The 13,600-nt window shown below is 42.3% G+C and overlaps 1 protein-coding gene across 11 annotated transcripts in view; it reads right to left on the reverse strand.

The window, feature by feature from the left end:
* The window catches only part of DGUOK (deoxyguanosine kinase), a 35,899-nt gene extending 26,439 nt beyond the window's left edge, over nucleotides 1-9,460 (reverse strand). For 9 of the 11 annotated variants that reach the window (XR_003794949.1, XR_003794944.1, XR_003794946.1 and 6 more), the window contains exon 1: nucleotides 9,242-9,460. Coding sequence is in view for 3 of the 11 variants with exons in the window: in XM_029232315.1 (XP_029088148.1) it covers nucleotides 9,242-9,383 (142 nt within the window). In the remaining 8 variants the exon portion in view is untranslated. Of the gene's footprint in view, nucleotides 1-9,095; nucleotides 9,195-9,241 lie in introns of those variants that run through there. The other 2 variants (XM_029232318.1, XM_029232317.1) reach the window with 2 other exon arrangements.
* Between the last annotated feature and the right edge of the window lie 4,140 nt (nucleotides 9,461-13,600).

Consider the following 13,600-nt stretch of genomic DNA (forward strand, 5'->3'; position numbering starts at 1 on the left):
CTCTGAGGTTGGATCACAGGAATCCACATTTTTAAAGCATGCCCCAAGTGATCGTGATGCAGACTTATACTGGAGATTGCTATCTAGAACAATCTGATCACAATCAACAGAGGTGGTTTTTTAAAAAAATGGGTTCCAAAACCACATCCCAGACTACTAAATAAAACCCTTTGGGCTTGTCATGGAGTGCCCAACAGAGTTGCAGGAAATACAAATTGGTTGAATTTGTTTATTATCAGATACCTACCTGTCCTGAATAGTCCCTACTTTAAAATATTTGGCACAGATAGTCAATATTTAGATTGCAGGTTGGTGATTAAGCCTAAAACATGGTCTCTGGCTATGGGCTGAAAAATTATTTTAATTAATATGAAAAGATGAAGGTAACTGATTTGTTAGATGGGTGGGGTTGAATGGTTGTTAGAACTACTTAAATTTTTTAAAAGTTAAAAACAACTACCCAAGGAACGATTGCAGATGGAAAGGAAGGGCCCTGAGGGTTAGGGCGTGCCAACTTCACCTCTGAGATCAGAAGGGCAGTAAGTACTCTGAGAAACCGACTTATGCCATTTAAACACACAAAACCCAGAATGCCAATAAATGAGATGTAATGGGAAATATACAGTTCCAATTACTGAAACAGTCACACCAGGGCAACACCCCCACCTTGCACACCATCCCCCATTTCAAAGCTTTTGGAAATCCAGTTTAGCAATGAGAAGCCAGAGTTTCAGCAAAGAATGACAGTAAATCGTGGTGGAAGGTCCTAGGAGCTTTGCCATCCATGATGCTGTAGGGCTTGGAGAGCCTGGGTAATTTTCCATAGGGCGGCATTTCTTAAAACTGCATTCCAAGGGAACTCAGCTGCGCCAGGCACCACCCACAGATATGGAATAATTATTTTAAAAAATAATTCAAAATTATGTATTTATATTAAAACTAGACATAACTTTTTTTAAAGCTATGATACCTGACTGTAATAGTTTTTTTCTTCCTTTTAAGAAGTTTTGTAAAACAGAAATATAGATCAATGGAACAGGATAGAAAGCCCAGAGATAAACCCATGCACATATGGTCACCTTATCTTTGATAAAGGAGACAAGAATATACAGTGGAGAAAAGACAGCCTCTTCAATAAGTGGTGCTGGGAAAACTGGACAGCTATATGTAAAAGTATGAGATTAGATCACGCCCTAACACCATACACAAAAATAAGCTCAAAATGGATTAAAGACCTAAATGTAAGGCCAGACACTATCAAACTCTTAGAGGAAAACATAGGCAGAACACTCTATGACCTAAATCACAGCAAGATCCTTTCTGACCCACCTCCTAGAGAAATGGAAATAAACCAAAAATAAACAAATGGGACCTAATGAAACTTCAAGGCTTTTGCACAGCAAAGGAAACCATAAACAAGACCAAAAGACAACCCTCAGAATGGGAGAAAATATTTGCAAATGAAGCAACTGACAAAGGATTAATCTCCAAAATTTATAAGCAGCTCATGCAGCTCAATAACAAAAAAACAAACAACCCAATCCAAAAATGGGCAGAAGACCTAGACATTTCTCCAAAGAAGATATACAGATTGCCAATAAACACATGAAAGAATGCTCAACATCATTAATCATTAGAGAAATGCAAATCAAAACTACAATGAGAGATCATCTCACACCAGTCAGAATGGCCATCATCAAAAAATCTAGAAACAATAAATGCTGGAGAGGGTGTGGAGAAAAGGGAACCCTCTTGCACTGCTGGTGGGAATGTGAATTGGTACAGCCACTATGGAGAACAGTCTGGAGGTTCCTTAAAAAACTACAAATAGAACTACCATACGACCCAGCAATCCCGCTACTGGGCATATACCCTGAGAAAACCAAAATTCAAAAAGAGTCATGTACCAAAATGTTCATTGCAGCTCTATTTACAATAGTCCGGAGACGGAAACAACCTAAGTGCCCATCATTGGATGAATGCATAAAGAAGATGTGGCACATATATACAATGGAATATTACTCAGCCATACAAAGAAACGAAATTGAGCTATTTGTAGTGAGGTGGATGGACCAAGAGTCTGTCATACAGAGTGAGGTAAGTCAGAAAGAGAAAGACAAATACCATATGCTAACACATATATATGGAATCTAAGAGAAAAAAGAAAAGGTCATGAAGAACCTAGGGGTAAGACGGGAATAAAGACACAGACCTACTAGAGCATGGACTTGAGGATATGGAGAGGGGAAGGGTAAGCTGTGACAAAGCGAGAGAGTGATATGGACATATATACACTACCAAACGTAAAATAGATAGCTATGGGGAAGCAGCCACATAGCACAGGGAAATCAGCTCAGTGCTTTGTGACCACCTAGAGGGGTGGGATAGGGAGGATGGGAGGGAGGGAGACGCAAGAGGGAAGAGCTATGGGAACATATGTATATGTATAACTGATTCACTTTGTTATAAAGCAGAAAGTAACACACCATTGTAAAGCAATTATACTCCAATAAAGATGTTAAAATAATTAAAAAGTAAAAAAATAAAATATATATAAAAAAAGAAGTTTTGTATTTTTTTTAAGACAAATGTTTTGAAGTATTCCCAGGGGTCTCATAAGAAAGGCGTTCTCTGCTCTTCCACTGCTACACTGGCCTCCTCCTAATGAGCAGAACATCTGTATGCACCAAAGTCTCTCTTCTTCAGGCAGGGCCAAATGACAAATGCCTCCCTGTGGTCTCTATGCTGAGCACTAGCCTCTTTTGATATCATTATCTCAGACTTATCACAATTAAGTTAGATCCCAGCTTAACTGTTCTCTTTCAATATACTTTTTAATATCATGAAATTTGGGAGGTATCAGATGTCATAAGCAGCATTAAATCTTCCTTTAGGGCCTTGGCTATCACTGTACTTTATTATGTGTGCCATGACTTGAGAAAGGGTGGGAGGTACTTTGTTAGAGTACATTATATCAACATGTTGATTTTTATTAGCACCAGGATCGTCATTCCACAGGCTGGATCAAAGAGTTCTATTGTTAACATTCATCTCTTCCTAAATAATAGTTCTTTTCTCCCACAAATTTTTCCATAAACTACAATGCCTGTTATAGCTACATTATACTAAAACCTAGTAGTAAGAAAATAGTATCTGATGTAACACTCAAAATGATGTATTATTTTAAATTAAATACAGTTGTAGTTCATGGCAGCCTCTTTAAATATACCATCATCTTCAGGCATTTTCTTCTGAACAAGATGTAAAACCCTGTACCAAAAAGCAAACAAAAGCAGTAAATATAAAGCTGCCTATCTTTAAACAAAAAAATTCTTCCAAAGAAAATTTAAAGCCTTTATTTCAGGAACTACATTTGATGCTGCATTCATTCATTCAACCAACAGATGTTTACAGAGTAGCCACTAATGGTGGGTACTATAACTAAAATGATGAAGTGAGCTGAGATGCTGCCCTCAAGGAACTTATATCAAGGCTAAGCACCCAGGATCAAATAGGCTCTGAGCCTAAAAGCATTCTGGGAAAAAAAAAATCACTCAGCTGACTTAAAAGAAACTTGATATATTTCAGCCCTGATTACTTTTATCTTCTTTTCATGAGAAAAAAAAAATTTGTTGTTTAAAAAAAAAGTTCCTCACAGCTTCCAGAGTACAACTCAAACTTCTGCGTTTAGCATGAGACCCCTGCTGATCTGGAATGCCCTCACCACCTCTGCCCACCAGTTGATTCATCCTTTCACTGTCACCTTCTCAGTGAGGTCTCCTTGAACTCTCTCCAGCTCCACTTTATCCTTGGGCAGAGTTAATTACTGCCTGCTCTGGTCTACAGAGGCATCACACTGTAATTATTTGTTGACTCACCACTCTCTCTCCCTCTAGACTGGGAGCTCACTCTCTGAAGACAGGGACTAACCTTATTTCCTTTGCAGCCTGAGTATCTGGCCAGGTGCTAAGAATGGAGATGGATGGATGGAATGAGGTGAATCACAGAAACAGAGAATCCAACTTATTCCAAACACTGTATATTGGATACAATGTTTGGATTAAATAGGTCTTTTTTTCCCTAGAATTCTTGCCCAAATGTTTATACTTAATGAAAGTAAAAGATGACATTAGTGACGTTAAATCACTAATTTTGAATGCTGGAGGATATGTTATTTAGGGAAGCTCTCCACTGCTTTACATACAAGTCTCTAGATGGCAAAAGTGAGGTTTCTTCTCTGTTGGGTCTTTGAAAATCAAAATGAAAAAAACAAAAAGAAAAACAAAATAAAACAAAGTGAGACTAGTCTGAGTTGACTCACTGACAGTATTTCCTGCGGCGATCCTTTCTTCAATTTAGGTTTGTAATCATAAAATAACTGGCTTTGGAAGACGATAATACACTTTAGTGATGAACACACTTAATAGATAGGCTAGGTATTTTATTTTTTAGATTTTAAGGGATTCTAGGTTCCAAGCTTTTGACTCTTAATCACACATGGCATATGGCTCATAACACAGGCTAGATGCCCTTACTTGCTACTTCACTGATCCATTTTCCTTACATGCTGCTATCTGCACCCACAGGATCGGATTAAGATTTAGAGCAGCAGGACTACAAGAAAAGCATATCTAACTCTATGATAAACATATCTAACTTCAGCTGGGTCAGGGGTTCACCTTCCCCTGTTCAGGTTTCCTGCATGGATACTCCCATTTGGGGGGATGCCACCTGTGGTTAGAAAACAAGATAACTATTTGATCTGATAGTAAAAGCAGTTTACCGTATATTTCCTCTGTGGACACCAACGACTAACTTCCACATGGATCTCACAGCACAGGATTCAAGTATCTGGTAAACACTGAATGAGTACAATGGGCCAGGTGTGGGTTAGGTGCTGGTGACACAAAGATGAACAAGACACTACGTGGCTAACCCAGGGAAGGTACTGAAGGTGCAGACAATCTCAACAGAACTCAAGTGCTTGCAGCAGTTGAGGGTACAAAATGTTACGTGAGCACACAGAGGAGGAGGTGCCCCATTCTGTCTGGGGAGAGTCATCACAGTGAGTGGGGTGATGGAGAATAATAGGAGACAAAACTAGAAAGAGCCAGATTAAGGTCCCCCAGTCCACTTCTCATTAGTCACACTTTCTTTAGGCAACTGCATTCACTTCCAAGGCTTCAACAACTACCCCCACAAGTCAACAACTTCCACAGCTGAGATCTCAGCTCCAATCTGTCTCTTCACTGCAGGCACTTACCCTAATCTACCTCAGAACATCTATCTCTGTTTGTCTCAGAGGCACCTCCTCCAAGCATCACTCTTACCTCCCCAGACTTCCTCTTCCTTTATTCCCATCCTCAGTTTTCAGAGTCACTGTCCAAATTAAACCTCCTTATCCCTCACCTCCAAGTGGCCACCAAGTCCTGTCAATCCCACTTCCAAACTCTTTCTCAAACCATCATGTCTTCTCTGTTCCGCCATTCTCTCTGTTCAGGCCTACATCTTCCCTCCCTCCAACGACTACAATAGTCACAAAACCTAGTCTGTCTACTCCAAACTCTGTTCCTATTCATACATTCAACAAATTGGATGCAAGGTACGATGGGTACTATAGCAAACGAGACATACAAAGTGCCTGCTTTATGAAGCTTTCTTTTTATTTATTCATTCTAGCCAATTCCCTTTTAAAAATTAATCTGGCCATGGCACATGCTGGCCTTAAGTCTTCCGTATCCTCCCACAGCCTACATGAGAAACTCCTAGCTGTTCAACATCTGGCATATCCTACCCTTCCAAACTCTTGTTCTGCTGTCCTCTCACAGGCCCTTTAAACTCCAGGCACAAGCCTGATATTAAAACTGCATGCTTCTTCAGGCTCTGCGTTGGCAAGTGTTACTTCCTGTGCCTGGAACACTCTTCCCTCTAGGGTAGGAATTCCTACCCCAGAGATTCTGAGTTTCCATGTCCAAACATAGCACTCATCACACAGCACAGAAATTATGTTTAGAAGTCTGCTCCTCCCACTTAGTTGTGAGTTCCTTAAAGGACTGCGTGAGAAAGCAAGAAGGATGCCTAGAAATCTGGAAAGGTGAAGAAGAAAAGGTCAGGAAAATTGGGAGAGGCAGCTCAAACCTCACCTGATGGTCTGTCCAAACCACTTACTTTGTGAAATACTCTGTACCTCTCTGGGCTCTGAGGACAGAGCTTCCTTTAGGGGCATGTTTCCCAAAGTACGGGACAGAACATCTTTAAATAACACCATGAGGCAGGCAGCCCTTCTCATTCCTTTCAATGTTTCTGATTTGGCTGGAGAAAAACACACAGCTGCGGTGACTGGTCTCACTTTAAATTCAAGACCACTAAGTCCAAATGGGTCCTTAACGCAGCCCAGCAATCCTATATTTCTTCTGCTCACTCACCAGACTATTTTTTTTTTTTGCGGTACACGGGCCTCTCACTGTTGTGGCCTCTCCCGTTGCGGAGCACAGCCTCCGGACGTGCAGGCTCAGTGGCCACGGCTCACAGGCCCAGCCGCTCCGCGGCATGTGGGATCCCCCCGGACCGGGGCATGAACCCGTGTCCCCTGCATCGGCAGGCGGACTCTCAACCACTGCGCCACCAGGGAAGCCCTCACCAGACTATTTCATGTCTTTCCTCTCTCCTCACACTCACTCTTGGCTGATCTTTCTTCTTATTTCACTGAGAAAACAGACACAACCAGAACACCTTCACCAAGTTCCTGCCACGCCTGCTAGAGTCAGTAATCATTTATGTTGCCATTCTCCCCGTTATTAGGGATAAACTGTGCTCCTAGGTAAAGCCAACCTCTCTCCACTTGGGCAAGAAATTCCATTCCTTCTTGCTTACTAAAATCACTCTGGAAAGTCTATCCTCTCTCCTGTTTCACCAATCTTTTCCCTCTCTACCAGCTTATAAATATCATCTAATTCCTCTTAAAAAAGAAAAAGAAAAAAACAACCCTTTCAACCCTCTTCCCATTTCAGCTACCACCCCACGTCTCCCCTTTCTAGGAAAACTTGCAAATAGTTGTCTTAACCCACTGTCTCCAATGCCTCACCTCCCATTCTTCTGGAACTTATGCAATCAGACTTTCACCCCCCCCCCCAACTCCTATAAATTGCTCAAGTTCACCAAAGAGCTCCATTACTTAAACAGCATTACACAGTCAATCATTCCTTCCCTGAACACCTTCGCTTGGTTTCCAGCATATCATTCTTTTTGGCTTTCCTCCTATTTCAGTGGTCATTCCTTCTCAGTCTCTTTTGCTGGTTCCTTCCTATTGCTTCAATCTCTCTAACATTTGCGTGCCCAGGACGTGGTCCTTTTCATCAACACACACAGGCTCCTGGCTTTAAATACCATCTACATGTATAACTCCAGTCCAGGGAGACTCTCAACTCTGGACTCATATATCCAACTGACTATTCAACAATCCTACTTACATATCTAGTAAGCATATAAAAACCTAACATGCCTAAAACCAAAAACTTGACCCTCTGCCCCCAGGCTGTTCTTCCCACACTTCTCCATCTAAGAAAACTGGAACTCTGTCTTTCAAGTTGCTCAGGCCAAAATGATTAGAGTTATCACTGACCCCTCTTTATCTTATACTCCACATCCTCCTGTTACCAAATCCAGTGCACCCTGCCTTAAATGAAAGTAGAATCTAATCACTCCTCACCACCTCCACTGCTACCATCCTGGTCCAACACATCATAACTCATCATTGCAACAACTTCCTGACACCTTCTATTTTCAACATATCAGCCAGAGTGATCTTTTTATAATCTAAGTCATATCATGTCACTTGACTGCTCAAACCTTCCAACAGTTTCCCATCTCAACCAGAGTAAAAATCCATAATGGACTATACAGTCTATACAATCTAGCCACCCCTTACCAACTGACCTCATCTCCCCCCACCTTCCCCCTTGCACACTCCACTCCAGCCACAACGACTTTCCGCCTGTTCCCTGAACACGCTTCCCACCTCAGGGCCTTTGCACTTGGTCTTCCCTTTGCCTGGAAGATTCTTCTCCCCATTATCCACATGGTTCACTCCTTCACCTTCTTCAGGTTTTTGCTCAAATGTCACTTTCTCAGTGAGGCCTGTCTTGATCATTCAATTTAAAATTGCAACTTCCCTCAATCCCTCATCCCTGAATTTTCTCCATCACACTCATTATCTAACATACTGTTTACTTTGCTTACTTTATATTGTTTATAGTCTGTCTCTCTCTACTAGGGTTCCCTGAGAGCAGAGACTTTTATTTGTTCTGTTCATTCCTGCATCCTCAGTGCCAGGAACAGTGCTGGAATATGGAAGTTGTTCAAAGGGCTATATGTTTAATTTGTAAACTGAGAAATTCTCAGTCTGCTGTTAGAATGTCTTCAATACTTAACACTTGCTAATCCCTTTTTAGGGCTCAGCACTTTAGCAGGTAAAAGCCTCAAGTAAGAATTTAGTAACATTAGAAACATTTAGTAACACTGAAATGTTTTGCTTTCATTTTATTTTAAAATTATATTTATTTAAGGTACTGGACTTCTATTTTCTTATAACAGTTATTTTTAATTTAACACACGTTTTTAAGTTTAAAAAGTGAGCTGCTTCTAAGAAAAATGCTAAGAAATTATGGTGGGAACAGCAAAGAGACATGGCAAAAACAGTGAAAGTGGTATCTGAATGACTGGAGTTTAGGAACTCTCTTAGGGTAGGGTTGCCAGATAAAATAAGGACACCCACTTAAATTTGAATTTTAGATTGTTTCTTTTTAGTGTATGTTCCAAATATTGCATAGGACACAAACTAAAATATTATTCGTTATCGGAACTGCTATTTTAAATGGGCAGCCTCTTTTTCTCCCCTAAATCTGGCAACCTTACTTTAGGAGAACAAAGAAATTGCACCCTGCTCCTTGTCGCTTCCATTTTTCTCTACCAAAACAAGCTAGCTCTTGTCCTATCTACGGACTGCGTGGCTTTTATGCCTCAAAAAACCTGTCCCTGTGGGAGAGTACTGAGGCCTGACGTCTGAAAAATCCAACTGGCAAAGGCCCACAGCGCACCTTTAGAGGGGAAAGGTTTGGCAGCTCAGAACAAGCAGTCCGGCCGCATCTGCTCGAGAGGGAGGGGGTTCCAGGCCCCCTTTCCCAACCTCTCAGGCACCTGCTCTGCGGAGGCCGAGGCTTGGCAGCTACTTTCCGGCCCTTACCAATGTTGCCTTCGATGGAGAGCCTTCTGGGCCCGCGCCCCGCGTGTAGACCCCTGGAGGGGGGCACACCCTCGAGTGGGCGCTTAGCCATGGACTTGGAGGATGCTCGCAGCAGCCTTAGATAGAGCCGGCCGGCGATCATCCCACCGATGATTCACGAAGCGATCACTTCCGCCGAGAGCACTTCCTCCCACGGTATTCACGCGCTCCGGCGCGCCGCTGACGTCAGGGGAGAAGTGGGTGGGTTGAGTTGGCTTGAGGGGAGGGGCCAAAGGAACTACCCTGTTCTCGCGATGTTTGTAATAAAGAGTTGCAAAAAGGAAGACTCCTGATGTGGGGTTACGGGAGAGTTTAATGACAATTGGAGTTGGTACTGTGAGGTTCGCCCTCTCCGTTTCTGCCCACCGGACAAACAACGTTTAAAACGACACATAAGTCAAGAATTCCATCACCTTTGCATTTTTGTATCGCTTTAGAATAAATTTCATAACTAAAGACAAATAAAAGTAATTGTAATTTTAAACGAGTTTTTTTCCCCAAGTGTTTGTTGTCCGGCTTTTATTCTAACATGGGAAAAAATTGGACAGTTTTAAGTAGGAAAATGATGCAATCTGATGATTTACACAAATTAACTTTTTCCCATTCTCTGTATCTTGCACCACAATGCTGGCACCTTATTGAATAAATTAACAAATTAGTTTGTCAATTACACCCCACCTCTTATTTTGCCTCTTGAATAAAGTTCACTCAATCTATTTGCATAGTAGCCAAAAATTCCGTAAGAATAAAGAGGGTGGAGGCTTAGGGACTATGTGTGGAACTCACTTAAACCAGATAGATTGGGTTCTGTGGGGTTGAACCATGGCGGGGTGAGGAGGGGGGCGGGGTGGCTGGTGGGGATTCAGAATAGGGTTTGTAAAGGCTTGAGAAGAGCAAGGGTAGAGAGAGATTTGCTGGTGTATAGAACTGGAGTCTAGCTGTTGGTGGAGAATTGTGTTCCGCAGAGGGACAGGGACAATTCTGAGCTGCTGCCAGACTGGCTTTTTCGTGCCACACTCCATGGTCATAATGACTTCAGAACTAAGGATTTATGAAATATTGTCAGAGGGTGCGTCCACCTTCCCCGCTTGACTTCCACAAGAGTCAAACCAGGAGTTAACAGGCAATCCGGCATTCGGGCAGCACTCTTAGACATGGGAGTTTTTAGGAAACCAATCTGATTGCCAGAAGGTTTGGGGAGGGGCTGGTGGCTGGGACTGTTGTAGGAAAAAATGGGGCACGAGAGGATGGTCATATCCCAGGTCTCGGGTGAGTCCCTGGGACAGGCTGCCAAGTGAGGGTCCTTGACTTCTCGCTGGAAAGAATTCAAGAGCGAGATATAGTAAAGTGAAAGGTTTATTTAGGGAGATACCCACTCCGTAGAGCGTGGGCCATCTCAGAAGGCAAGAGCACCAGAGGTGCGGGGGTGGTTAGTTTTTAAGGGCTGGGTAATTTCATAGGCTAACAAGTGAGAGGAATATTCTAACATCTTGGAGAAGGGGTGGGGATTTCCAGGAATTGGGGCACCACCCACTTTTGTGCCTTTTTTGGTTGGCCTTGGAACTGTCATGGCCCCTGTGGGTGTCATTTAACCTGCTAATGTATTACAGTGAGTGTGTAATGAGTCTCTAGGTCTACTGGAAGTCAACTCTTCTGCCATCTTGGGCCTAGTAGGGTCTAATCGGCTTTTGTGGTATCCTATTCTTCTTAATGGTTGTGCCATTCTTTTAATGACTGTGCCCTGCCCCCTTCCTTCCTGTCTCAGGGTAACTGTTTGCAGAGCAGGCACAGGACCTTTTTCCTATATTGTTGTTTATATGGGATGGCTGAAGTGACATTTGTATATCATATTAAGCACAATCTATTAAAAAATAGATTGCAAATTTAGGATAAGCTGGGTGGAGCGCTAAAGGATATTGGAGCAGCTAAAGTCTGTCCCATCCCCCACTCCCTCCCCTGCAGCCACCTCTCTGTAGAAATACTACTTACATTTCTTTATCTATGTAAACTCTGACTTGGGAAAATATCCATCGAAAAAAGTTTGAGAGGCTGTCTGCACCCTTATGGTTTCCCTTGCCTTCATTGCCCTCAGGGTCACTGTGAAGGGTAAATATGGAAGTTGTTGGCAGGTTTAGGTGCAGACAGGAAACTAATCTGTTCCTAAAAGTTAGAGCACCTAAAAGTCATTTAAAATTTTTTTTACAGTGAAGTACAATATATAGTGAAGAAAAGAGCATGTATTGTAAGTGTACAGTTTAGTGCAATTTTCACAAACTGAGCACACTCTATTACCCAGATTCGGATCAAGAAACAGCATTACCAGCAACCCCAGAATCCATTTCCCCTACCAGTTACTACCCCCAAAGGTAACCAATAACCTGACTTCTAACAGCAGACATTAGTTTTGCCTGTTCTTTACATACCTGAAATCATGTAGTAAGTACTTCTTTCATTCAACATAATATCTGTGAGATTTATATATGTTATATATGTAGTTGTAGTTCATTCGTTCTCACTGCTGTATGGTATTCCACTATGTTGTTATACCACAATGTGTTTTATCCATTCTACTCTTTTCTTTTTTTAAAAAAATTTATTTATTTATTTGGCTGCGCTGGGTCTTAGTTGCGGCATGCGGGATCTTCGTCGTGATGTGTGGGATCTTCTAGTTGCAGCATGCGCGATATACTTCCCTGACCAGGGATCAAACCCGGGCCCCCTGCGTTGGGAGCATGGAGTCTTAACCACTCGACCATGAGGGAAGTCCCCTTATCCATTCTACTCTTGATGGACATTTGAGAGTTTCTAGATTAAAGCTATTATAGATACCACTGCTATGAATATTCTTTTTTCTTTTATATAAATTTATTTGTTTGGTTGGTTTTGGCTGTGTTGGGTCTTTGTTTTTGTGTGCGGGCTTTCTCTATTTGCGGCAAGTGGGGGCCACTCTTTGTTGCGGCATGCAGGTTTCTCGTTGTGGTGGCTTCTCTTTGCTGTGGAGCACGGGCTCCAGGTGCGTGGGCTTCAGTAGTTGTGGTGCGTGGGCTCAGTAGTTGTGGCTCGCTGGCTCTAGAGAGCAGGCTCAGTAGTTGCAGTGCACGGGCTTAATTGCTCTGCAGCATGTGGGATCTTCCCGGACCAAGGCTCAAACCCGTGTCCCCTGCATTGGCAGGCGGATTCTTAACCACTGTGCCACCAGGGAAGTCCCGCTATGCATATTCTTGAATATATCTTTGGTAAAGTTAAGTACACATTTCTCTTGGGCATATGCCTACAAGTGGGATTGATGTATGCTGGGCTTCAGTAGACATTCCCAAAGAGTATGCAGTTCCACAGTGTTTGACTGTACCAACAGGCAGTGCCACCATCAGTGAGTGAGTGCTCTGGTTGTTCCACATGCTTGCCAACAATTGGTATTGTCAGCTTTCTTCATTTTATTCATTCTGCTGTAGAATGGTGTCTTGCAGTTTTAATCTGCATTTCCCTGATGATTAATGAAATGGAACATTTTTTCGTATGTTTATCAACCATTTCAGTAACCTCTCTTGTGAAGGAGCTGTTTAAGTCCTGTGCCCATTTTTCTATTGGCTATCTGTCTTTTACTTACTGTTATTGTTCTTTGTATATTCTGGATATGAGTCCTTTGTGAATATTTTCTCTCACTCTGTTCCTTGCTTCTAAAAGCTTTTACATTTGGGGGATGTATAGTGTAAAGTAAGAAACTAAAATGTCTTTTGCCTTTTAGTTATCCCACTATTATTGATGATCCTTCTACTCCTCTGTATTTCTTTATGCTTGTTTTATTATGTTTACCATGCATCAAAGTTCAATATCTTTCTTGATCTTAATTCCAAATTTCCAGGAGAGAGACTCTGATTGGCCCAGCTGTGGCCAAAAGGTAAGTTTTCAAGGAACAAATGGGAGTGTTGGAGCCCCACCCCAATGTGCACGAGGAAGGAGGGCGATTAAAGGAATTGTCCGGAGCAAGGGAGAAAATAAGGTGGTGATCAGTTCTTCCTGGAAAACAGCGGTATGTTGGTGAGCAGAATTACGTCCCACTTGCCTGGAGGAATAATGTCACTTCCTGCTCCTGCTGGATTGTCAGATATCTGCTGGAGTTTATGAGTAAAGAGTTGATGTTGCCCCACGGGGACTCTAGTCCTTCAGCATCCATTCCTTCATCCAATATTTGCTGAGCATCTGCTATGTACTAGACACTCTGCTTAGTCCTTAGAGAGAGCTCTGAAGTGCTGCTGACAAGTAAACTGATCCGTGTTACCAAAACGCTATGCAAAACGCTATGCAAAAATGGGGAGATAA

This window comes from Monodon monoceros, unplaced genomic scaffold (assembly GCF_005190385.1).
Source record: "Monodon monoceros isolate NGI ecotype Baffin Bay Population unplaced genomic scaffold, NGI_Narwhal_1 Super_Scaffold_19, whole genome shotgun sequence".
Lineage (NCBI taxonomy): Eukaryota > Metazoa > Chordata > Mammalia > Artiodactyla > Monodontidae > Monodon > Monodon monoceros.